Source organism: Mustela lutreola, chromosome 10 (assembly GCF_030435805.1).
Source record: "Mustela lutreola isolate mMusLut2 chromosome 10, mMusLut2.pri, whole genome shotgun sequence".
NCBI classification, from domain to species: domain Eukaryota; kingdom Metazoa; phylum Chordata; class Mammalia; order Carnivora; family Mustelidae; genus Mustela; species Mustela lutreola.
Window position 1 is genome coordinate 4,114,742 of NC_081299.1, and position 26,714 is coordinate 4,141,455.

At 51.0% G+C, this 26,714-nt stretch overlaps 1 protein-coding gene across 3 annotated transcripts; it reads right to left on the reverse strand.

Moving 5' to 3' along the window:
• Nucleotides 1-2,890: 2,890 nt before the first annotated feature.
• Nucleotides 2,891-26,318, reverse strand: NOL9 (nucleolar protein 9). 3 transcript variants are annotated; one of them, XM_059138259.1, is made up of 12 exons: nucleotides 25,924-26,318; nucleotides 24,450-24,669; nucleotides 23,952-24,079; nucleotides 20,677-20,812; nucleotides 20,460-20,553; nucleotides 19,807-19,904; nucleotides 12,896-13,057; nucleotides 12,404-12,776; nucleotides 10,877-10,988; nucleotides 8,163-8,340; nucleotides 6,741-6,874; nucleotides 2,891-6,104 (listed from the first exon to the last, which is right to left on the reverse strand). In XM_059138259.1, the coding sequence occupies exons 1-12, from the start codon at nucleotides 26,278-26,280 to the stop codon at nucleotides 5,955-5,957; spliced, it is 2,142 nt and encodes a 713-aa protein (XP_058994242.1). In that variant the 5' UTR covers nucleotides 26,281-26,318; the 3' UTR covers nucleotides 2,891-5,954. The 3 variants fall into 3 exon arrangements, with proteins under 3 accessions (XP_058994242.1, XP_058994240.1, XP_058994243.1); XM_059138257.1 differs by having other exon boundaries at nucleotides 20,460-20,556; XM_059138260.1 differs by having other exon boundaries at nucleotides 12,404-12,701; nucleotides 20,460-20,556; nucleotides 25,924-26,316.
• Nucleotides 26,319-26,714: the final 396 nt, after the last annotated feature.

Below are 26,714 nucleotides of genomic sequence, written 5' to 3' on the forward strand. Positions count from 1 at the left end.
GCACTGAAGACGACCAGGGGGTCATTCTCTGCCATCCGCCTGGAAATCATCTCCCCTTCATGAGGAAGCAGTGATGGACCTTGAGTTAACTGGACATCGGTCCCCAGGGTGTGGATATTCGTATGGCAGACTCGCTCACGTGGATGGCACACATTCATTTCTTCTCCGGCTGTTCCCAGCAGAGACCAGCCATGAGAGGTAAGTTCTGCTGGGACAAGCCACAGGGAGGAAACGTTGGCTGTGCAGACGGCTTCCCAGGAAGGGCTCACCCCGAAGTCAAGGGCCTATGTGGGTATTAGGAGGAGTTCTCCACGACTGTCTGCTTCCTACAGGTCTTGGGCCGGCCCAGGGTGTGGCAGGCGTGGAGGCCAGAATGGGTGTTCTTGAGCACACAGAAGTCAGTGGCCAATGAGTGTCCAGGCTCCGGAGGGCTGGAATGCCATCGGATTCCACGCGCACATTCCTGACCCCCCACGGCCAAAACGTGTCGTGACATGTATTAAAAGAGAACTTAAAACTATTGATGGTATATGAGAATTTTTACCAAAGACAAGGCCGGGAACCTCTTCCAGGCCATCCTAGCAACGGGGACACAATTGTAATGCACCAAATGTGACCGTTTGAATGGTCTTGGGGCACCTTTCCCATCCGCCTTCCCACTCCCGGAGAGGAAGCTGGGCAGCTGCTGCCCGTCACCGCTGACCCTCCCGGCGCCCTCCTGCTGCAGCTGGTCAGCTCCCCCACTAGAGCGATTCCTAACGTGGGATCACGCTCTTCCTTCTTTTCAGAATTTGGATGGCGGAGACGGAAAGCCTCCCACTTCTGCCTTCTCAGAAGACAGGATGTTATCCGCACCCATAAATCAGAGCGGACGGCTGAGCCTGGCTGGGCTGGGCAACCTTGCCTTCCATGTCCTCAGTTCATTAACTTACCAATTAACAAGGACAAGTGCCGCCTGGGAGAGCTTCTTCCAGGGCTCAGACTAATTCTGCAAGTGTGGGACTTGGTGGCCATATATATTTTTTTAAAGATTTTATTCATTTATTTGACAGAGAGAAAATATAAGCAGGCAGAGGGAGAGGGAGAAGCAGGCCCCCCACAGAGCAGGAAGTCCAATGTAGGGCTCGATCCCAGGACCCCGGGACCATGACCCAAGCCGAAGGCAGACGCCCAACCGACTGAGTCACCCAGGCACCCCCTTGGTGGCCCTTGTGAGACCTACAAAGCCTATCTATTCCTGCTCTGGGCTGTCAACCCTCCTTTTTGGACAAAGAGGCACAAAACACTCACTGGCTCCTAGACAGAGGCTGAGCCAGCCGGGAGGCGGAGGCCCATGTTGTGTCGGGACTGAATTCATGTGTGCCCTCGGGCATGGTGGCGCCTCGCCTGGCTCTCGAGCCGCATGCTAGACCCACAGCTCTGCCCCTCTGCCCAGCTACAGACCCAGCAGCGGAGGGCTTCTCCCACACCCAGCTCCAGGCTGAATTTCTCCTGCTGAGCTGTTGGCACAGAAAATCAGGGAGCTCTCAGCCTGGCCAACCTGCTTCGCCTCCAACACAGGCCCCCTGGGCGCTATTTTAACCTATAGACTTTGTGGCCACGGTTCACAGTTTCCTTGCTGGTGGTTTCCGCCCTGTGGAGTTTCTATTCCCAAGTACCCATTTGCTCCCTGGAACAGACTTCGCATGGTGCTGGCTGCCGTAGTGGGGGCCCTCCTCCTTCCCTGGAGGGCAAGTCCCTGAAGAGCCTTGTCTCTGCATTCCGGACAGCCAGCAGCATCTCCCCGTGGCTGGCCTCCTGGCAAGGGGAAAGGTCAGAGTTTGGTGGCTTCTCCCTGCCCAATAGACATTCACAGCCCAGACCTTCCAAGCCACAGTCCGTGGAGCACCAGCACGGCAGCATCAGTGCCCATCACCATGGCAACCCCAGGCTTCCCAGCCAGGCCGGACTCCTAGTCGGTCCCACGGCTCAGCTGTTTGCCAACTCCCAAGACTTTGCTTACTCAGCTCCCAGGATTTCCGGATGGACCTGCCGCCCCCCGCCTCCAAGCAGGTTTTTTTGGACTGCCTGCCCGGCACCCTGCTCTGCCCCACTCTTCCCTGGCAAAGCCTTGGAAATCATTCCACTTAGCGAAGCCTTTCTGAAGAGGCCCCTAGCGGCACAGGCGGCCCCAGATTTATTTCAGCCTCCGTTCGGGCTCAGCTGGTCCGGCCAGCGCCTGCTGCCTCCGCCAGCCCTGCGCGGGGAGAGCGAGGCCGGGGCTGCTGAGCCTGCACTTGCTGAGGCAGCAACGGGCACAGGCCCTGGGCTGGCTCCCCTCTTTTAATTCGAACTTCTCCAGCAGCAAACCTCTTCCAGCACACGCTCACAGATGGTACAGAAAAGACAGCGCCTTTTCTTTCAACTTACAGCCTGGGCCCCCCAAAAACTCCCAAAAACTCACCCGACAGTGAGGAGGGGTGCCGGAGCGGGCCGGTCAGTTGAGCGTCTGGCTCTCGGTTTCGGCTCGGGCCGTGATTTAGAGCCGTGGGATCGAGTCCTGGGTCACACTCTGCGTTCAGCGGGTAACTGCTTGGGGATACGCTCTCCCTCTGCCTCTCCCCTCTCTCACGCTCACACTTTCTCCCTCTTCCTCTCAAAATAAATAAATAAATCTTTAAAATGCACACTGAGATGGAAAAGAGCAGAGGCATCTGCTAGGTGTCCTGTCTGCTCTGCTCCGGCACCCACATGCGGCATCTGCTAGGTGTCTTGTCCGCTCTGCTCTGGCACCCAGATTCCCTGCCATTGCTTTCTTTTCCCCAAAGTTTTTGCTGTAATTTCTCCCAAGTGTTTTAAATAATTTCCTGGAATAAAATGATCTGTATCTGTAACAAAATACACAATTAAATGCATGTTCTCAAAAATATTTAATGATACAGAAGTTCACAGTTAAGTGAAAAGAGCTGGATTAAAAAACCACACATACGGCAGGACACCAATTTTATAAGACACACACACAATTTAGAAAAACACCAGACAACACAGCATCATGGCAGGGACCCGGGTTACCTACACGGCGGTGACTGAAAGTCGTTTTCTACACGTGCAAACGGTTCGTCCAACTTTAAAAGCAGCTACGTGGGGGTTTCTGAAGAACTGCCAGGAACAGGGAACGGGGCTCGGGGCTAACGGAAGACCGGAACCGGCCCGCTGGGGCACCCCAACGACGGCTCACCGGGCTGGAAAATGCTGCGGAGGGAACCCTGCCTGCAGGCAGGAGGGTGAGACGGCTGTGGATGTCAACACTTAGTTTCTTCGTCGTCCCAATGTGACCAAGGAACACAATCTTGGTCCCTGCCTTCTCAGAGTTTACAATTTAGCCAAAGATGGAGTTCTGCCCCGCCACGTACAGACAGTCCTCGTGCACCCACCACACAGGCACCCCAAGGAACAGCCACCAGCATTCTGAAGACATCAGCAGGCTGAGGTCGAGTATCCCCCACGAAGTCCCACGGCTGGCCCGCGGGCCCTCAGGGCTCTGACTCAGAGCTCTACTACCAAAGCCTGCTGCCTGGACCACCGTATTGCCATGTCCAAACCTGAGGGATAAAACTCCCAACTAGACAATGAAAACAAAAACACAACACCCTCTGGGCACAAGCACAGGAACCTGGGCCTGCATGAGTGGGTGCTCCCGCCACGGGCTCAAATCCCCCCCGTGCTGCAGGGAAGCAGCCACTGGTCCCAGGGGTCCCAGCCCAGGCCGCGCCCCGCCCTGCCCCGCAGGCCTCCTCCAGATTGACTTCACGAACACTCACGGCCCCTGCAGGCCAGCTCGACTGTCCTGCCCTCTCTCCATCCCAGGCCACGCTCTAGAAGGGCCACCACTTCAGCAAGGAACTGACCTTTGTTTACAAACTAAAACCCCAGAATCCAAGAATCGTGTCACCTACTTTCCCATCTATCTTTCCTGTGAGGGATCCCTTCTAAAGAACTGCCTTTAGAGAACCACAAAATCAGCAACCAGGGCTTTCGAGTTCTAAGTCACGTTATTTTTTTCTTCAAATAAGCATGTGCTTTGAAAATCACACACACACAACTGAGTTTTTGTTAATTTAAAAACAATTCAAGGGTGGATCTTACCACCATATTCTGAACCAAAGGCCGGTAGAAGCGACAAGAAGCCCCAGCTGCGGACATCGACAATCACAGGCACAGACATCCAGGGTGGATGGCACGGCCGCGGGTCTGACCAGGCCCCCCAAGCTGGCCAAGTCTCCAGGAAGCCTGAGCCCTCCAGTCTCGGGAAGGGCAGGCTCCAGGCTGCGCTCGCCCCTCGGCCACCAGACCAGTGGCTGGCAGCTCCCTCTAGCGACAAGGCCTGCTTCCTTCCCAGGCACAACCCTCGAGGGCGGCAGGAAATCAGGCCAAAGGCAAGCCTGCCTGGACTGGGTTGCCAGGGGCACCACCTATGTTGCTCCTGAGACCTGCGGCTTGAGCCTAGAGTGTGTCACTGTGTGTCTCCTAGAGAGTCACTGTGAAGACTCAAGGAACTAGGGAAGGAGGGTGGCAGATTGTCAAAATTTTGGCAAGACCAAGACAGAAAACAGGCACAAGGTAAATTTAAATATAAACAAGACAAATGAAGTTAGACCTTAAACAGTCTCTAGGGAGTTGAAACCAACCCTGGGGGGTGGCAGAGCTCCGGGGAGAATGTGGGAGCATGGGTCTCTGAGACACCGAGGGGTCACCCCAAGAATCAGGACAATAACCAACTGTTTAAACTAACACGATGTGAAAACCCTTATCCGAGTAACCAGCCTTCGGCCTGTAGGAAGCTGAATCCACAAGTGTGAAACGCTACCTCGGTATGACTCTCACAGATTTAAACGGACAAATGACGTGACCCCGCCTAATGTTCTTGTTTCCTGAAATCACTCTGACCCTGGAGGGTCAAGAATTGTGACAACCAGAGAGAAGATGAAGAACGGGTTTCCCCTATATCCCTCAAAGCCATCCGGGAAAGCAGCATCACTCCCAGCCTCCTGAAGCCGCCCCCCAACCCCCCACCCCGCAGAGAAAGTGCTAAGTGGCACCAGGTCCTCCGCAGGTGCAAGTTCCGTCTGGTCCAGACGTCAAAGGCAAGAGGGGGCTTTCCAGACGCTGCTGATGGTCCTTCTTCCAAACAGCCCGGTGCCAGGGCAGCCTACGCGCGTCCTCAGCGTAAGACGAGATGTCAGTTAGGACCGAGCTGGTTCTAAGCAGACCCTAGGAAAGGTGTCCTGGGTTTGAGAGCAATTTTTTCAGCATAAAGTCATCAGGTGAGGACAAAAACAAAAGATGAATGACTCGAGTCCAATCGTTTTATCTACGAAACCCTGATTACACTGAACAGACGAAACGAAACCTTTGAACACTGGACCACGGGAATGACCGAGGGTACGGACGGCATCAGAGGAGCAGAGGAGGAGCGCGACCCCCCAGTGGCGACCATCCACCGGTAGACCCTGCCGCCGGGACCCCCTGCTTGTCGGCCATCGCCGGGCAAGGACCAGGAGAGCCCCCGCATCCGGTTACGCTCGAGAACCCACTGGCCAGCCTTCCTTCTTTGGTAGATTTTTGTGGCCCCTGTTTCCCTATTTTTATTCAGATTCCAACAACCAGGTCTTTGAAGGGCTTTGTGAGGAACCGACTATGTTCTGTTTTAATGGTGTACAAACTTCTCCCTGCTGCTTTGACTCTTTAGAAAATAAAACAGACAGTAAGTACGAAGCAGCATACAGAACACTAGGGCAAAACTCGAGGTCACGCAGCTTTCAAAAGAGTTAAACTGATTCTGGATCCACGAGTTGCACAGGAGACACCGTCTGCGACAGAAGCGCGCCGTTCCCGGCCGCCGTCGCTCTGGCGTCAGGCTGGAGACAGGTCTGCTTTCCCGGGAAGAGCACCTTCCCTTACTGACGACGTCAGCGTCAGTTTACTTTTCGGTAGAGTTTGGGTTTTGGGTGTACTTTGTCTTCACGCGTCTCCTTGGTTTCTCTCGCTCCAATCTTCTCGGATGCTCCAGGAAGTTTACAGTTATAATCGGTGGTGACGTAAGGGATTGTCCCTTCCAGCCCGCGCTGAAACAGAAACACAGAGAACACGTGGAAACACCCCCTCCCCGCGCATCAGACTTTGCGGCGCTGTACCTCTTCCCCAGAAAACACTGTGGAAAGGGAGAGTCTGAGTGAGGTCCCTGCACCCCAAGACCTCCGGTTCCCCTTCCCGCAGGGGTCCACCCGACCCAATGGGCCCGGGTACAAAGGCGACTGCCGCCGTTCGGTCCAATTCCACCGCACAGAGACATCGACCAGCAGGAGAGAAGGGGACGCGCATGCATTTCTCTCAAACAAGTTAAGACAAGCAGCTGAGAGGGGAGAATGTCCGCTGCCTCCCCAGGCCACCACATGGATGTCCTCGGCCAACATGACCGTCCCGTGACCTTCTCACAGGTGGACCCACAGACCGCCGTCAGGAAGGAGTCCTGGAGAGACCACCTCTGTTCTCTCTCCCATGACCTACTCCTGGGATAATGGCACCACCATGGGGCTCTGGGCCACCAACGACGGCCATTCATGGCCCTGAGCCTCTGAGGCCGCTTGGACCCTCCATTTGCCTCGTTCAGCCTCTCCAATGAAGTGTGAGTTCCCATACGGTCACCTGTTGCCGCGAGCTCTCCGGCTACCTCCAGGGCTGTCCCCGGGAGTGGCACTCACCTGGCTCTTGAATACACACTGGGGAATGGAAATGGCCCCGACCAGCAGACAGTTGACATTTCTTAGCTCCTCTGGGGGCACCGGAGTGAGGATGTGGTAAAGCCTCTTCTCCATGTCGATCCCTCTGCAGATTCCTTGAGGGCACAACACACACACACATAATCCTTTCCGGAAGATGCTCTACCTTCCTACCACTGAGAATTGTAGAATGGCTTTTAAAATAAGAATTTCAATTTCAACTGTGTTTCACTTTGAAAATATAAAGTTCCAAGGCATGGGAGTACTTGACCATTCTCAGCCAGGAGTGGTCGAGTTCTCTTGGAACCCTCCCCTTGTTCAGCTGTGAGCAACTGAAGTGCCCTATTGCTGAAGTCCCAGACTGTCTCAAGTTAAGGCACACCCAGGCCAGGAAGAAAAGCCACTGTGGGGAACACGCAAACGACTCAATCTTTCCCTGTCATCAATTCCTTCTTCATGGTCTGTACCAGGTGACAGTTTCTGTGGAAACACTTCTCACAAGTCATGTTGTCTAACTCGGACACATGTATTCGATTATGTAAGGGTTTTGCTCATTTTCGGCTACTTAGGTCCAGCACCCTTCCAGAAACGTACCCTGACATTTAATGACCTCAGTGACCAGGGGGACAAGCACATGAGGCAGGCTTGGCGAAGGAGGAAGGGCCCAAAGCAGTGCCAGGCCAACAGGCCTGGCCGGAGTGACGGGAAACACCAGGATGTGACATATTCACATCTGTCCTCAGATCACCCGACGGTGCCAAGCCCAGCAGAGCAGCGGTGGCTCTGACTGGCAGAGTGAGAAGAGATGAGATGGAGGCATCGGACAGATTCTGCGCACAAGCTCCCACCCCTGCCAGTGGCCTGGATGTGTCGAATGAAGGCAAGGGGTGCCAGGGTGGACCCAGAGGTCTGGCATAAACACCAGAGTGAATCTTCCAAGGACTCCTCACAGGCCTGGGAACAGGAGACGGTGCAGTGTGGGAGGGCATTTGGGGAAAAAACTAGGACCTCAGTCTTGGGCCTAAGTCTCAGATCCCAGTGAGATACCCAAGCGGAGAAGTGAGTGGGCCCTTGAGCTCGGACACACAGCTGTGCCGATCCTGTGTAAAGTCAGCCTAAAGATGGATCTAGGGCCCTAGCAGGTGGACAGATGTCCTAGGGAAAACATGTCAAGTGACAAGAAGGCCATGACCAGGCCCTTAGAAATCCCAGATTTAGAGCTAGCAGGAGCAGCAGAGAAAATGCTGCTTCCTTCCTACCCGCCAGCCCCCAGGGCCACTGTCTAGAAGGCAGAGACACTGACCACTCCAGCCGAGAGACAGCTCCAAGGTCAAGACCAGCCAAATACAGCTGGAGAAGGGGATCGATTCAGTAGGTATATAGACATGTTTTACTTTGACTCACCAAACCCCAAACAATCACAGATCGGAGTCTGGGCGAGTAGGATGGGTCCATGTGCGTATCCTCTGACATCATCCAGGATCTTGCAAAGACCAACCCAGCTGGCATTCACAGCGTATAGTATATGTGTGGGAGCGACATCAGCGTGAATAATCCGGAGCGCAACCGCATTGAAAGGGACCTGGAAAATAAATCCGCACCTCCCTCTATTAATTCCACTGGAAAAGCTACTTCTGGTTTTTATAAGTTGACTAGGCAGCTATCTAAAGTCACACTGGCCAAACTGCCCACCAAAAAGCGTCTAAACAGAACAGAAATGCTAACGAACCCTGGTCAGTGTTCCCCTACTTTAATATACTGAACCTAGGAAATTCATACGAACTTCCTGGCCAGCCAACACTCGCTAGAAATCCAAACTGTTGCCTGGAACTTTCTTATCTAAGGAGACACATTAAGACACAAATCTGAGGATACCCTAAAGCATTGAAGTCAAGGGGGACCATGAAAACCCCACTTGCTGAGAGGTCTCCTAATGTCAGAAAGCGAACCTCCGTTCAGTGAGAAAAAGCTTCCATCATTTCACTATGTAACATACGGAAGTAAGAAAAAATGGATCGAACTCCAGGAGCACAAATGGAGGCCTGAACAGCACAGAGACTAGGGGCACGGACTCCCCACCCCACGCAGTCAACGTCGACAAATAACTTCTGACCATCCCCCCAAAAAACTTAACCACTAGGATGGTTAAGGTTAAACTTAACCTCCTGGTGATGGAAGCCTTCCCGATGACATAAACACACACTTTGTGCGTTGTTATCACATACTGTACTCTCACAATAAAGTGGGCTGGAGAAAAGAAAATCTCATTAAGGAAAATCACAAGGAAGAAGACATTTACCACATGGGCTGACTGCATTTATCAAAACACCCCACATGAAGATGCTGTTTACCGGTCAACTGTAACGACCTTTAACGTGTAGCTCTCTGGGTAATTCCCAATTTGTAAAGTACAGAAGTATTTGGTTATACTGCTTAGATTCCAAAACCAAATTTGAAATAGTAACAGGCAGATACAGTTACTGGTGTATAAGCTTCAAGGTCCGCTGTAGGGCATCTTGGAGTAAACGACCCCACTGACCAAAACCCCATTCCACTAACTGCCTGAGTGTCTCCAGGGGAGACGATCTCACCACCAGGCCTGGGAGACACGTCCTCATGGGCCAGCCCCACTGCTCCTGCCTCAGGAGTGCCCCCAGAGGGTGACCTCAGGCCAGCATCTCGGAGGCTGTAATCAGGGCATGAAAGAGCTCCCCCCTCCGCAGGCAGCCAGGAATCCACCCCCTCTGTGACGTGCTCAGCAGAACGCCAGCACACAGGGAGCGCTCAGTATGGACAGCGGAGGGTGAACACTCTGGGCTCTAGAGTCTGGCTGCCTGGGCTCCAGTCCCAGACCCCACTTTTACTAGCCACCTCAGGCAAGCTGACTCAAGATCCTTGCATCTGTAAAATGGGGAAATAACAAAGCCATTGTGAGTAAAGAAGTTACCACAGGCTTAGACAGAGCACGCAGATGGTAAGCATGTAGGAAATGCTGCCTAGTGCTGTCCTCATCTTTTGCCATCTGGAATTTCAATATCATGGTCGTTTCTTTCTTTCTTTGTTTTTTTTTTTTTTTAAAAAAAGACTTTATTTATTTATTTGAAAGTGAGAGAGCACAAGCAGGGGGCGTGGCAGTGGGAGAGGGAGAGAAAGAAGTAGGCTCCCCGCTGAGCTGGGAGCTCAATGTGGCGCTCGACCCATGATCCCAGGATCGTGGGATCCTCACCTGAGGCAAAGGCAGACACTTAACCGACTAGAATCCACTTAACCCTAGAATCCACTTTTCACAATAATATGAAATGCTTTCAAGACTGGTCTCTGGGGGGTTCCTGGGTGGCTCAGTGGGTTAGGCCTCTGCCTTCGGCTCGGGTCATGATCTCGGGGTTCTGGGATCAAGCCCTACATCGGGCTCTCTGCTCAGCGGGGAGCCTGCTTCCCCGCCCCCCACCTGCCTCTCTGCCTACTTGTGATCTCTCTGTCAAAATATATAAATTAAAAAAAAAAAAAAAAAGACTGGTTTCTGGGGGGCTCCTGAGGGGTGCAGTTGGTTAAGTGTCTGATTCTTTATCTCAGCTCAGGTCATGATCTCAGGGCCCTGAGTCTGAACACAGCATTGGATTTCCACATTGGGTATGGACTACATTTTAAAAAAATAAAAATAAAATAAAATAAAATAAAATAAAGAGTGAGAGAGAGAGTTCTCCAGATGCTGGGAATCACTGTGAACACTGACTGAAGCCACAGAACTGTCCTAGGAGCTCTGGTACAGCCTCCGAGCTCTGGCTAAGACACAGACTCACAGCCAGCTCCACAGCGGGAACACTGGAGCTGGACTGCCCGGTGCCACCTCTGGGGTCAGCCAGACATTCTAGAGCAGCAGAGAAGCACAGTCCTGCCCAACACAGGGCAGCCGCTGAGAGCACGGACTCTCGAGCGAGGTCACTGCACCCCTGTCTGTAAACTGAGGTCGTCACCACAAAATCCACACCACGGGGGGGGGGGGGGGGGGGGGCGGGCGGGGCAGAGCGAAACGTCACCCCGCGGCTAGAGAACGTGCACCGGCAGCCCCACAAGGGCTTGGTGCATCCACAGAGAATTCCTTGTCCAAGTTCGATTACCTGATAGGGCGTCAGGCCATGTAAGGGACACAGCGGTTTTGGCACGGGCGGCTGCAGCTGGCCAAGGTAACCGAGGACCGCCAAATCCCGAAGAACCTTGTTGTGAGACTCTCTGCGAAGTAAACCGGGGTGAAGCAGAGCTTTAACCTCAGGACAGAGCCTGCCAGTCATTACACGGGTTATGCACTGAGAGACCACATGGTCCCACCGTAACGCCTGCAGACCCTCTCCACAGCCCCACTGGAGAACGTGACATGTAAAGACTCTCCTCCAAACGCTCCTGGAAACCAGAGCTGCAGGGCCCCTCTGGGTATGGGTCTTCCTCAGTTTACAAGGCAGTTCCACCCTCAGAAACCCCAAAGAGGGGAAAATACCGGATATCAAAGATGCCTTTAGGGGCGCCTGGGTGGCTCAGTGGGTTAAGCCTCTGCCTTCGGCTCAGATCATGGTCTCAGGGTCCTGGAATCGAGCCCCACATCGGGCTCTCTGATCAGCAGGGAGCCTGCTTCCTCCTCTCTCTCTGCCTGCCTCTCTGCCTACTTGTGATCTCTGTCTGTCAAATAAATAAATAAAATCTTAAAAAAAAAAAAGCCTTTATAGGGCCACCTGGGTGTTTCTGTGGGTTAAGTATCTGCCTTCAGTTCAGGTCACAAACTCAGGGCCCTGGGATCAAGCCCCACAAGCCCCGCATCGGGCTCTCTGCCCCTCGGGGAGCCTGCTTCCCTCTCCCCTCTCTCTGCCCGCCTCTGCTTACCCGTGGTCACACTCTGTCAAATACATAAATAAAATCTTAAAAAAAAAAAAAAAATGCCTTTAAGACACCTTGCCTACCGAACATCACAACTCAGCCTCACCTACTTTATTTATTTTTAAAATATTTTATTTATTTCTTTGACACAGAGAGACACAGCAAGAGAAGGAACACAAGCAAGGGAAGTAGCAGAGGGAGAAGAAGCAGGCTTCCCACTGAGCAGGGAGCCCAATGTGGGGCTCGATCCCAGGACCCTAGGATCGTGACCTGAGCCAAAGACAGAGGCTTCATGACTTAGCCATGCAGGCACCCAGCCTCACCTATTTTAAATGAGCTCAGGACACTCACATTAGCCTCTGCTAGGCAGAATCACCGAACACAGAGCCTATGTTGTGCGGGTGCCGAATGGCGTCAGTCCCCGCGGCTCACCCTCCGGGCTGACCCGGAGCCGGGAACCACTAAAACCGCCCAGCCTCAGGGCAGAGCACCGTACAGCATCGTGCTTGCCCAGGAAAAGACCAAAATCCAAAGTACAGTTTCTACCAAATGTGTACTGCTTTAACACCAACATAAAGTGGGAAAATTGAGAAGTCACACTCCCTCAAATTGGAGGCCGCCTGTGTTTCTGTTGGGATAGTAACAGCTCAGAAAAGAACAGATTCTCCTTTACGAACACTGGGCTGGGAGGCGGATTCGAAAGCTCGTGAAGGACTCATCCCTTCTAAGGAACCGAGGGCGGAGAACAGCTGCAGCCCCAGCCGTGGCGGTTTGATTACCTGTTTCTTGGAGTTTTCCTGAATGCAAAGTCCGACTGGACACACATCAGTTTGTGTCCAGTGAACACAACCGGACTCTCCTTTTCTTCGTCGGCGAACTCCAAGCTCTCCGTGAACTCCGCCAGCCGGAAGCCTCTGTTGCGGACTCTGGACTTGCTCTTGGTGTACAGGCCGTCCACGTCGTCCACGTAGTCAGGGGTCAGGTTGGGCATGTACTTGCTCCGGCCAGAGCTGAACTGCACGACGTGGCTGGGACACAGCAGCCGGATGAGATCGACGAGAAGCAGAAGCCCCTTGTCTGTGAGGAGGACACAAGCAGCTAGCGCGCTCATCAGACAGTGACGCGCTGCCAGGAGAAGGTGGCACAGCTGTGCTGAGACAAGAAAGGACCACGAGGAAGCGTCTCCTAGAACTGGGCCCGGCATTACTGCCTGAAGCCAGAGCCCTTCGCGCTGCCCCTCCTCTCAGGCCACACCGCCCCTGCGGGCTTACCTGACACCCAGCCCATTGTGTTGACGATGAGAGGCGACTCCCTCTTGTAGGAACTGAACACATACTTTATTATCTCAATATAATTCTCATAGTTGTTTTTACAAGACGGCTTCCCATAATACACCATTTTCTGTGGTGTCCTCTGGTGGGTGAAAGGTGGTCCTAGGAAGATGAAGCTTAGAGTTTGAATCTGTCACTATTTAAAAAAAGGTGAGGTGGAGGGGGGGGGCACCTGGGTGGTTTAGTTGGTGAAGTGTCTGCCTTCAGCCGGGGTCATGATCCCAGGGTCCTGGGATCGAGCCCCGTACCAGGCTTCCTGCTCAGTGGGGAGCCTGCTTCTCCCTCTGGCCCTCCTCCCTGCTTGTGCTCCTACTCTCTCTCTCTAATAAATAAATAAAATTGTTTATAAATGAATGAGTGTGAGGGTTTTGCTTCGGCCATCAGGAGTGACCAAGATCCTTAGGAAATCAAAGACATCCTACCAAACATCCTACTACTAGCAGCAGCTCGATCCCATTTTCAGAAATCTAAGCTTTGGGATGCCTGGGTGGCTCAGTCATTGAGTGTCTGCCTTCAGCTCAGGTCAGGGTCCCAGGGTCCTGGGATAGAGCCCCGCATCCCTGCTCAGCAGGGAGCCTGCTTCTCCCTCTCCCATTCCCCCTGCAGTGTTCCCTCTCTTGTTGTGTCTCTCTCTGTCAAATAAATAAAAACTTAAATAAATAAATCAGAAGAAATCTAAGCTTTCCCAGCACCTGGGAGGCTTAGTCGGTTGAGTGTCCGCCTTCTGCTCAGGTCACTATCTCAGGGTCCTGGGATTGAGGCCTCCACTGGGTTACCCTGCTCAGTGGGCAGTCTGCTTCTCCCTCTCCCTCACTTCCCTGCTCATGCTCTCTCTTAAATAAATTAATTAATTAAAAAAACAAAAACAAAAACAAAAAAACCTAAGCTTCCAACTTCACACAAAGACACGCTCATTTTTACATACAGTTAATCCACATTCTATCCTAATAAGGCCATCCACTCAACAAACACTTACTGAGCACCTGTAACACCCTGGGCTTGGTTCTAGGTACTTAGCATATACCCTCAAACAAAACACCACCCAGCCCTGCAGCGGGACATTCTAGAAAGGACAAATAAACAAGAGCAGGAACTTGTAGAAACCTAGCACTTACCACGTTCCACGCACTTCACACGTGGTCTCCAATGTTCATAAAAACCCTATGAGCTAGGCAGTATCACACCCGAAGAGCTCTAGGCTGGACTTGAACCCCGGTGGGCAGGCTCTGGAGCAGATGCTTCTACTCCCGGCCCCTGTCAGGCCTGAGCTAACTCCCCTCTCTGGCTGGGCTAGGAACTCACTCAGCAGGTGATAACCAGGACCACACTGCAACAGTGGACAGGGTGAGGGCCTTGGTCACTGTGGCTGGTGCAAGGCCACCTAGGACAGGGCTGGCGAAGCTCTCAAGGGTGCGGCTGGGGATCCGGGGCAGCCTACAGCTGAGGAAGGGGCCTGCACAGCAGAGGGACTGAGTAAACATGGAAATACACGGGCAATAATCACAGCCACAGTTCTTCTCGTCAGAGATGACACTTACAGACACGGAAGGGGGAGGCTAACCAGAAGAAGCCCAGACCGTCAGGCTGGGATCGGAACAACCACAGTAAACTCACAGCTCTTCATACACTGGGAATGTACGTACAGAGAGACACAGACATAGTGTACGTACACATACGTATGCATGTGCCCATACACACACACGTATGCGCATGTGCGGGGCTAAGCATGCATGCATTTCCTAGCTCTGTGCACCGAGGAGATCCACAAGCAGTGACACTCCAGAGGAAACGACCCACCTAGTTACAGAGTGGAACACGTTGGCAAATGCTTACTTGAACAAATGATCAGAGCTCAGCTCTGGTGACAGGGCAACTGACAATGGCCTGTTGATAAGATGCACTGAGAACCCAGCACCACATCTCAATCAAACCACAGGGACGCTCGACAAAGGCACTCCTCCTTGACAAGCCATCAAGGTCATAAAGGTAAGAAAAGCTGGAGGGGATGCTCCAGACGGGAGAAGCCAAGTATCTGCAAACACACACGGGCCTGGCAGGTGGCTGGAGGGCAGAAGAGGGACCGCACCACGGCCGAATCGCTACCCTGACTTGGTGGCCGCGTCATGACTATGTAGCAGAGTGTCCTTGTCTGGGGAAACGCCTGCTGAAACAGTAAAGGGGTAAGAAAGGAGAAGAAAAGTAAACAGACTTGGGAAGACGCGAAAGAAAAGGAAAAATGAAACCAGCAGGAAAGCAAAGTCCAAACAAGCAGTTTAGATAAAACTGTAAGAACGGGGGCGCCTGGGTGGCTCAGTGGGTTAAGCCGCTGCCTTCGGCTCGGGTCATGATCTCAGGGTCCTGGGATCGAGTCCCGCATCGGGCTCTCTGCTCAGCAGGGAGCCTGCTTCCCTCTCTCTCTGCCTGCCTCTCCGTCTAGTTGTGGTTTCTCTCTGTCAAATGAGTAAATGAAATCTTAAAAAAAAAAAAAAAAAACAAACCTGTAAGAACAGGGGCACCTGGGTGGCTCAGTGGGTTAAAGCCTCTGCCTTCGGCTCATGATCTCGGGGTCCTGGGATTGAGCCCCACACCGGGCTCCTTGCTCAGTGGGAGCCTGCTTCCCTCTCTCTCTGCCTGATTGTGATCTCTCTCTGTCAAATAAATAAATAAAATCTTAAAAAAAAAACTATAAAAACAGTATGAGTGCCCTACTTATTTTTGTCAAAAAGTCGGTTAGATCCACAACACATCCAGCAACCTGATCTATCATCTGCCTTTTTTGAAAGTCAACAAACAAAAAACCCACACATATCTCGACAGACCAGAAATAGCAGCTGACCAGTCCGGCGCTTTCACGATACAAACACTCTGCACATGAGACACATAAGGCGGCTTCTTTAGCCTGATGACAGGACAACAAACACCGGCACCTGACAGCATCCATCTAGGGAGAACACTCCCTCTAAGGTGAGGAACAAGAAAGAGACGTTTTCTTCTACGCAGCACTGTCCCGGAGGTCCCAGCCAGAGAGCGCCAGGAGACAAGAAAGAAATCAAAGGCATCCGGACTGGAAAGGAAGAGTGAAACTATTTCTAGTCACAGATGATGAGGATCTATCCAGAAAACCCAAAAATATTTACAAAAAACCTATGAGAGCTAACACAGGGATTCAGCAAAGTTGCAGGGTACATAGTCAACACACAAAAACCATGTGTGTTTCTACACACCAACAGTGAACAATCTGAACAACAAAACGGAAAGCCATTCCGTTGCAGTAGTAGCTAAAAGAATCCAACCCTTAGGAACGAATCTAACCAAATGAAAGACTAACACACCGAAAACCACAAAGTATTTGCTGAAAGAAGATGCCTGGGGGCTCAGTCAGTGAAGCGTCTACCTTCAACTCAGGTCATGATCCCAGAGTCCTGTTCGGGGCCCACATCAGGCTCCCTGCTCAGTGGGGAGCCTGCTTCTCCCTCTCCCTCTGCCTCCTTCTCTCTCTCTCATGAATAAACACAATCTTTAAAAAAAGATTGCTGAAAAATATTTTAAAAAGACCTAAGAAACTGGAAAGACATCCTGTATTCATGAACGGGAAGATTTATCATTAACTGAGATGCCAATGTCACCCAAAGAGAGCTAAAGATTCAGTCAACGCAATCCCTAACCAAAATCCAACAGCCTTGGGACGCCTGGGTGGCTCAGTTGGTTAAGCAGCTGCCTTCAGCTCAGGTCATGATCCCAGCATCCTGGGATCGAGTCCAGCATCGGGCTCCTTGCTCGGCAGGGAGCCTGCTTCTCCCTCTGCCTCTGCCTGCCTCTCTGTCTGCCTGTGCTCACTCGCTCTCTCCCTCTATCTCTGACAAATAAATAAATAAAATCTTAAAAAAAAAAAAAAAATCCAACAGCCTTTTTCACAGAAATGGAAAAAGTGATCTTCATATTCATACGGGATTGCAAGGTGACCAAGTGGCCAAAACAATCTTGAAAAAGAATGAAGCTGGGGGGACTCACGCGCTTCCATTAGCAGGGAACTGGCAAAAAGACAGATATCTAGGCCAGTGGAATAAAACAGAGGGCCCAGAAACAGGCCCTCATATGCAAGATCAAATGCTTTCCCACAAGGGTGCCAAGACCATGCCATGGGCGAAAGGACAGTCTTCAACAAATGATAACTGGAAAACTGGATATCCACATGCAAAAAATGACACTGGATGCTTTCCCTGTATCATATACAAAAATTAATTCAGAATGGACCAAAGACTTACTAAATATAAGAGCTAAAACTTACCAAACTCCAAGAACATCAGGAAAATCTTAATGATATTGGACTTAGCAACACTGCGGATATGACATCAAGAGAATGTCAACAAAAGAAAAAAGAAATTGGGTTTCATAAAAATTAAGAACTTCTGTGTATCGAAGGACACCGTCAAGAAAACAGAAAGAAGGGGGGAAAAAAAAAGAAATTAAGACCTAGAGGATGGGAAAAATCATTTGCACAGTTTATCTGATAAGAGATCAACACCAAGAACACACACAAAGGATGCCGACACTCAGTAACAAGGTAATTCAGAAATGGGCAAAGGACTTCACAGACATTTCTCCAAAGATCTACAAAAGCACGGGAACAAGAAGCACGGAACAGAGGCGCATCATCAGCCATCAGGGAAATGCAAATCAAAGCCACAGTGGGTTACACCTGACAGGACAGCTGTCACCCAGATGACGAGACGTGGAGAAGCGAGAGCCCCACGCACCCACGGTTGCAAAATGCAGCCGCTGCAAATAACAAGCTGGCGGTTTCTCAAAAGATTAGACACGGCGTTACCACATGACCCAGCAATTCCCCTCCTGGCATCTCACTGAAAGAACTAGAAGCAGGGACCTGCACAGGTAACCGTAAGCGGATGTTCACAGCAGCACGATTCCCTGTAGTCACCAAGTGACAACGGTCCCACTGTCCATCCACAGTTGAGCATGTCAACAAAATGTGATACATGTACACAATGGAATGATACTCGCCCACAAGGAAATAAATTTTTATTATCTGCTACGATATGGACTATCTTAAAACCCCGATGCGTGGAGGGTGCTGTGGATGAGGGCGATTAGGGGATGCGGATGGAGGAGGGCATTGTGGGGGACACATGGAAGTGCTGAGTCACCGTACTGTACCCCTGAAACTAACATGACACTGTGTTAACTAACTGGACTAAGATAAAAACATAAAAAAAATAAGCAAAAAGAAAAAAAATGCTTAGTTAAAAAAAAACAGACACAAGGCCAAATAGTCTGTTTTCACTTCCATGAGGTGCGTGGAGTGCGCAAATTCACAGGGTCAGAGTAGGAGAGGTGAGCAGGAGGGGCAAGTGTTCTTTATGGGGACAGCGTTTCACCTCAGGATGATAGAGTTTTAGATACAGACAGGGGTGAAGGGTATGTGACACTGCGAACGTGACACTATGAGCGCACTTAATGTCACTGAGCTGTACGCAGGGCAACAATTCGAACAGTAAATATCATGCTGTGCATATTTTACCATTAAAAAAAAAAAGCAACATGGGACTTTGGCTTGGAGTCTGAACCAGAAAAGAACATTATTAGTAGTGTAACTCATCAATTTTGAATAAAGCTAATAGTATCGTGTTAATGTAATTTCTTGGTTTACAATATCATATGGGTTTACATACGACGGGCGCACCACAGGAAGACATGTTTCTGGTTTATACAAAACTCAATGGCTATCAGCTCCATGTACCCAAACAGAACCCTAGAAAAGTATCATAGTATTTTTTTTAAGAGGCCAGAAGAGTTATGGGAAGACCATGAGTTTGGTAAGGGAAATGTTCACTTTTCTACGTTCCTTTCTAGTTTTTATTTGCTAAATTTTTTTTTCAAGATATTGTATTTATTGGAGAGAGAGCGCATGTGAGCACGAGGAGGGGAGGCAGAGAAAGAGGGAGGAGCAGGCTCGCCGCCGAGCAAGGAGCCCGATACACGGCCTAATCCTAGTACCCTGGGATCACCACCTGAGCTAAAGGAAGATTCTATTTTTTTTTTTTAAGATTATTTATTTATTTATTTGACAGAGATCACAAGTAGGCAGAGAGGCAAGCAGAGACAGAGAGAGAGAGAGAGAGAGAGAGGAGAAAGCAGGCTCCAGGCCGAGCAGAGAGCCTGATGCGGGACTCGATCTCAGAACCCCGAGATCATGACCTGAGCGGAAGGCAGATTCTTTTTTTTTTTTTTTTTTTTTTTAAAGATTTTATTTGACAGACAGAGATCACAAGTAGGCAGAGAGAGAGGAGGAAGCAGACTCCCCGCTGAGGAGAGAGCCCGAAGTGGGGCTCGATCCCAGGACCCTGGGATCATGACCTGAGCCGAAGGCAGAGGCCTTAACCCACTGAGCCACCCAGGCACCCCCGAAGGCAGATTCTTAACCAACTGAACCACCCAGGTGCCCCTGTTTTTAATTTTTTTAAAGTAGGATCCAAGCCCAATGTGAGGCTTGAACTCACACCCCCGCGACCGACAGCTGCATGCTCTACCAACTGAGCCAGCCAGACGTCCCTTAAATTTTTTGTTTTTTCAAGATCATTATACTTGAGTTTTTTTTTTTTTTTCTAGAGATTTTATTGATTTATTTGACAGACAGAGATCACAAGTAGGCAGAGAGAGAGGGGGAAGCAGGCTCCCCACTGAGCAGAGAGCCCAATGCGGGGCTCCATCCCGGGACCATGGGATCATGACCTGAGCCGAAGGCAGAGGCTTTAACCCACTGAGCCACCCAGGCACCCCAATATACTTGAGTTTTATAAAACCAAAACACGAAAGAAATGTGTAATACATACCTAGAACTGGCTCCGTAATATTGAGTAAAGAAATGCAGCCTGGAGGTGTGAATTCTGTCTGCCCCAGGTCACATTCCAAATAGTCAACGCAGGAAATACTGAAAATTTGAAAGAAATAAAGAAAATCTCAACTAGCTTTCCCCTGTCACAAGAATAAATTGGATCTTACAGACCTTATGCAATATGCAGGCCCAACCCACCCCATGCAGCCTATTAGGTAGAATGCTCCAAAGACGGCAATCAACATAAAAATAAATATAACAAGAAAATGGGGCGCAGGCGTGGCCACAGTACTCGTTCACAACATGGATACAACTTTGTCTTTCCTAAAACCTGATTTTCAAAACACAACAGAACGGCTCCCTACTCTTAACCTCTGGATATGGACAAAGACAGATTCTGAGACCAGGTGACTCTTCTCGCAAAGACACTGGTAAGTGACACGATCAATTCACCCCAAGAGGCCGATGTGCCTCAGTCCAAAACACGGTCCCACAGGGAGTGCCGTCCCCCCGCTGAGCGCCTTCGCACAGACTTGGGAGACAGTCCCCGCCGTGAAGTCAGGAGGGATTCCCATCTAGTTTCTTAAATCAAAAATCCTATTTCATGACCCAAATCTAATAAAAATCTTAACAAAAAAACCCCACTCTTACCTGTTTAACAACTGGTTAATGAGGTATCTATTAAATGTTGACTTTCCAACGTCTTGAGAGCCACAAACGAGAATGATAGGGCAGCCGTCTACTTCTTCTGGAGGCAAAACAAACATTGATGCCTCAAATTAGCCACCTTCTTTAGGGCTCGACAGGTAACTCATGATTCTCTGAGGCCCTGAGGGATGAATGCTCCCTTTATCACCAGGTCACTCACCACAGGACACAGTGACCAACTCCTCCATGGCCGACAGGGCACTCTCTGTCAAACGAAGGCCGTTTTTTTTCTTCTCTCTTCTAATGCCAACAGACCTCAGGGCTAAATGTTCAGAGTTAATCTGGAAGGTTGGACTCTGAAATTAACAATTTGAGTTTTAAGAAAACATGAACACAAGTGCACGTTTCTTCCTCCAGTTCTAAATTAGTAAGCCTCAAACAGTCGTCGAGCTAGGAAAGGTAGACCTGAGGCCCCCGCTTGCCCCCTCACAGCCACCCCTTCAGGGAGTCCTGTCAGCTACTCCTCCAGTCGTTTCCGTGCCTGTCCTCCTGGTTCACACGCACTTCCAAGCTGCCATCACCTCTGCAGGAGACCCCGCAGGGAAGGAAAAGGTGTCCCAGTTTAAAAAGCGGCTGCCACAAGGACAATCCAACAGAGACCATACACGTAGAACAGGTTGGTGCTTTAGAACAAAATCAAGGCCGTCTCCAAGACATAAGGTAAAAAGACAAGGAACACGTGCAGACCGGGCTGGAAGAAGGTTGAAGATAGGCCCAGTACGCCCACGAGCGCTCCAGCAGAAGCACCAGGAAGCCACCAACCAACCCACGGAACGGAGGAGCAGGCCCTCGCTGCAGCCGGCGGGGCTTGGAGGGAACAGGGTCTCCACGGTGAAGAGATCAAGGAAGGGACCCACTCACGACCATATCCTCATGCAATTCACCAACCGTAGGGTAAAGACATAAAAGGAACAAGAATCAGTTCCTATCAGCAGCTCTGGATTCTAGGAAACAGAGGAGCAAGGCCTTTAAGGTTTCGAGGGAAAAACTATACTGTGCTCAACTATCAATCACAGAGGATAAAATAAGGGCATCTTGTAAAATGACATCATATAAAGGTCACTGCCTTGTATAAAAAAATAATTCTACAATGTATTAAACATGGGCGGGAGGGAGTTACCCAAGCAGGAGCATTAGGAATATAAACAGTGGTGGTGAAGTCCCAGAAAAAAAATTAAGCCAAAAATGAATGAAAACAGAGTATTAAGGTGTTTGGAAGCTTCATTTGCAAGAGGCAAAGGCCTGGTGACACGGGGTTCCCATTTCCTCCCCCGTGGCCCTCACGGGGCTACTGGGTCTGCACTAGATGAAACAACAGTCTACTCACTCCCCCACGCTCGCTGCGGACCTTCTCCGCGCACTTCCAACCCGACACCTGCCCACTAGCTCTGCTCCCACTCAGTGATGGCCCTGACCCGTTTCCCGGAGTGGACCGAGACAATCAAAAGAGAACTTGTGCCTGCACCAGCTACTCCGGGTGAACTGCCAGAGCTCTCCAGGCCGGCCCCTCCCAGACACCAGAGCCAGAGGCCCTCCCTCGGTGGCCTCACTTCGGCCGTCACCTCCCTCTGCTGCGTCCTCAGCATCCTCCCCGCTCTGATCATTCCCACCTGTTGTGTTCAAACGTGCCTGGTTTTACATCCATTTTAGCAAAAAAAAAAAAAAAACAAAACTCTGGCCACACTTCTCCAATTATTGTGTCATTTCTTCCCTTCCCTTTATAGCTAAACTCTACAGAAGCAAAATCCCTTACTATTAAACCCGAGAGTTCCTCCCTCCCTAGACACTTGACCCTGATGTGGTGAGGCCACCCCCTCAGCAGCCTACTGCCCCTGCGCTTGACCGAAAGAGGCTCCTACCCCCAACTACCACCAGCGGCAGGTGCACAACCATTCACTTCCAGTTCCTCCGAAGACTTCCTGATCATAGTTGCCTGGTTTTCCTCCAACATCAGCGACCCCTCTTCTCAGTCTCTCTGCTCCCTCACCTCGACCTCTTCTTGGGAGTGCCAAAAGGCTGTGACTTTGAACTCCTTGTCTCTCTGTATCATCTTCCTTGGTGTTATTATCCTATCTCTCGGCCTTCGGGCCACTCTGCGGAAAGCTCCTAACTCCAGACTCCCATGTGCAACTGCCCACGGGACAACTCCAGTGATGTCTAACAGGCACGTGAAGGTGAAGATCTCAATCTGCCCCTCCCACATGCCCCCATTTCAGTAACCCCCTGCACCCAAAAGCATGTATTCCTCGGTTCTTCCCCATCTCACATCCAGTCAGCCTCATAATCCCGCAGAGTAGGTTCAATGTATGGCCCATGGGAGACAATTAAAGCCACAGAACTTGACTAAGAAATTAGTAACATGAAATAAGTCAATCAGAGTAACACAATTATCATATGATCTCGCTGATTATGTGGAATTTGAGAAACAAGGCAGAAGATGATGGGGGAGGAGAGGAAAAAATGAAATGGGATGAAACCAGAGGAGATAAACCATCAGAGACTCTTAATCTCAGGAAACAGACAGAGATGCTGGAATGGGGGGCGGGGATTGGCTGGGCCATGGACAATGGGGAGGGTATGTGCTATGGTGAGTGAGCACTGTGAATCGTGAACTAAGGACTCACAGACCTGTACCCCAGTACCCCTATATTTTATATTAAAAATATATATTTTTATATAATAAAAAATATAAATATTTTTAAAAATTTTAAAAAAGAAATTAGTGACATGGTCAGCAAAAACTTGGGAGGTGAAAATAGAGATGGGAGAAATTATTAAGTACACTGAAGTACATTCATAGAGGAAATTTACACTATCTCAAGTTAATAAATCAAGATAAAAAAATAACCATTTTTAGGGGTGCCTGGGTGGCTCAGTTTGTTAGGCTCAGGGTCCTGGGATCAAGCCCCACATCGGGCTCCCTGCTCATCGGGAAGTCTGCTTCTCCCTCTCCCATTGCTTGTGTTCCCTCTCTCACTGTGTCTCTGTCAAGTGAATAAAATCTTAAAAAAAAAAAAACTGATAACCATTTTAAAGTTTCCAACAGGCAGGGCACCGAGCTGCAGTCAGTAGAGCATGCAACCCATGCAACCCTTGATCTTTGGGTCATGAGTTCAAGCCCCACGCTGAGGGGTAGATTGTACTTAAAGTTCAAAACAAAAAACACTTGGGAAAAACCTAAATAAATAACTAAAAATTCCAAAAAGCATTTAAATACCTACATTATGAAAAGATGGCTTCCACAGAGGAATAAAACTAACACGGAAGGGGAGACAATGTTTTTCACGATACGCCTTTCTACGCTATTTTACTGTACTCACATATGACACTGTGTACAACCTACAACACTGATCTTCCGAGAGGGCATCCCATAGTCAGCTGACATGACTTTTCCTATGAAAATAATTAGCAAAACTGAATGAAAACTGGTCCTACCTCTTGTACGAAAACGTAAGATAAACCTGGATGGCTGACTAAGAAGTTCACAGTGGAGGTTTTCAGTTGTTCTAGCATCACGATGGAACACAGAGGAGAAAAATTCTTCATCAACCAACATCTGTCATCTGTAAAGAGAAAAATAAACTACCTTAGAAATAGTAACTCCATTAAATTCTACACTGTTTTAGGACCACCTTCTCCTCGGCTGAACTGTCAACTTTTTGAGAGCAGGAATTAAGTTCGAAAGCTTTCTTCAGGAAACCACACTGCATACAAGGGAACACACCTGGATGGAGAAGTCAATCCAGGTTAGCTTTTGCTACACGGTAGCTACTTGTGTGGCCTGGGGCCATTTTTCTCATCTGTAAAATGGTGAAAACCAGTTTCACTTTAAATAGAGACATAAGAGTGCGCCATATCTTGCAATAGGAAGGATCTAAAGATAGCAGCCTTATTCTAACATACCCTCAGGAAATTATCCAGTTTTTCCCTTACCCCGATTAAGATGAGATCTGAGCAAAGCTCGGGCTTCCCTTTTCATCTCCTTCTTGCTTTTCTCAGGCATGGAATAATGCACGGCATTGATAGTCAAGCGCGCGTGCGTGTAGGCAGAGAAGACCTCTTGGGCAGGCTGGCCTTGGCTGATGGTAAAGCCAAACACCTGCACCTGGCCATAGAGGCAAGTCACACGACAGATCCCGCTAAAAGTAAAACCCTAGGGAAGAAGCACAAAGAAAGGAAACTGTGACATTACAAATTCTGTTGCAGGAGACTGAAATTTTCTAAATTTTTTTTTTAAGATTTTATTTATTTATTTGACAGACAGAGATCACAAGTAAGCGGAGAGGAAGGCAGAGAGAGAGAGAGGAGGAAGCAGACTCCCTGCTGAGCAGAGAGCCCGATGCGGGACTCGATCCCAGGACCCTGAGATCATGACCTGAGCCGAAGGCAGCGGCTTAACCCACTGAGCCACCCAGGCGCCCTCTAAATTTTTTTTTTTTTTTTAAACTAGATTCTATGCCCAAGATGGGACTGGAAGTGACAACTTGAGATCAAAAGTAACATGCTCCACCCACTGAACCAGCCAGGCACCCCCCCCTTTTTTCTAATAGTATGTTTTCTTTCTTCTTCTTCTTTTTTTTTTTTTTTTAAGATTTTATTCATTCATTTGACAGACAGAGATCCCAAGTAGGCAGAGGCAGGCAGAGAGAGAGAGGAGGAAGCAGGCTCCCCACTGAGCAGAGAGGACCCTGAGATCATGATCTGAGCCAAAGGCAGAGGCTTAACCCACTGAGCCACGCAGGCGCCCCGAGTTTTCTAAAGTCTTAATTGCTATTCACGTACCCGAGCGGAGGAGATTTCCAAGTAACTAGGTGACCATCGGGTACTCAATCTCTCTAACCTAATTCCACATCCCAGGACAGCCAGAGCGCGAGCCGGTGTATCCGGACACACGAACGAGGGGGTCCCAAGGAACTGGGCCTGCCGCTCTCACGGACCCCTACCTCTACCAGGGCCCACTGCCAGACACTTTCCTCCCGCCCTGGAGGAAGACCTCGAAGCCGCGCCCGAGTGAGGAGCGCAGGACCCGCACTCCGGGGCGCGTGTGTGATCGCCTGCTCGGCCTCCACCGCGCCCCTCTCACCGGGCGACCTCGGCGCGTCTCAGCGTCTCCGTCTGCAAACTTGCGGGAACAAGCTAACGACTGCACAGGAGCCAGGAGTAGGAAAAGGGTCCGCAAGCCCGAAGCACGTACGACACCGAGCCTGGCATTTTCCACGCACCCAGTAAATGCGACCTACTAGTATTATTTACCACTAGCCCCTTCAGCTCTGGAAACCCAGAATCCCACAGCAGGTCGGTCCTGGCCCCCCGGCTCAGCACCCCCGCCAGGAGGAACGCGCGCGACCGGCGCCGGAGACCCTGCAGAGCGGCCGGGTCTCCTGCCAGCCCCGCCGGCGCGACCCACCTGCTCGAGCGGCAGCAGCACCAGCGCGCGGCCCGGGCCGGCCGGCCGCACCGGCGGTATGGGGAGGCTCGCGGGGCCGCTCGGAGCGGGGGCTGCGGCCGGAGCCCGGCTGGGGGCCGCGCTCTTGGGCCTCCGGGTGGCCGCGCGCGACACCAGGCAGCCGCTCTCCCGCCAGTCCGCGCCGGCTGCCTGGGCCTGCAGCAGCCGCCGCCGCAGGCGCCTCCGGCCGCACCAGCGCAGGGCCCCGAGCCGGCGGCGGGGCCGGCGGCTGAGAACGAGCTGTGTCCGAGTCTTGCGGGCACGCAGCCACGTGGAGCGGAAAGGACCCCGCTTCACGATCAACTGCGAGTCCGCCATGCTGGCCTCCGGCGCCTGCCGCGCGAGAATCTCGCGAGACCCAGTCGCTCCGCCCCGCGGCCCGTCGAGAGGCAGAAGGAAGCGTCCTGGAGCCGCGGGCGCCCTCTACCGGGGGGTCCCGGCAGCGCACCTGGGCCTCCACGGGCCCCTCCGAGGCTCCCGCGGGCCTGGGGATTCTGGGGCCTCATCCTTGGCCACACCCCTCCGGGCTGTCCCTCCGCGGGCCTCATTTACATTATGCAAAAGCCCCACCCCGGCCAGATACCCCGCTTTGAGTCCTGGGCCACCATTCCGGAAATCCACTTGGATTTTTTTTCTTGCAGAAAAAGAACCAGGATTGGCGGTTTAAGCAAAACCGGTCTATTTGCATACTGTGTTTGCATGCAGTTGTCTTCGGGCTGAACGGAGCCCCAGTGGATAACAAGGCAAACCCA

Excerpts from the sequence above, each read along its gene's own strand:
- NOL9 (XM_059138257.1), bottom strand. The coding sequence starts at position 26,280 with ATGGCGGACTCGCAGTTGATCGTGAAGCGGGGTCCTTTCCGCTCCACG. Across the intron at positions 24,670-25,923 it reads TGCTGCTGCCGCTCGAGCAG|GGTTTTACTTTTAGCGGGAT; the intron begins GTGGGTCGCGCC and ends CTTCTTCCCTAG. Across the intron at positions 8,341-10,876 it reads ATGGCCTGACGCCCTATCAG|GTCCCTTTCAATGCGGTTGC; the intron begins GTAATCGAACTT and ends TTTATTTTCCAG.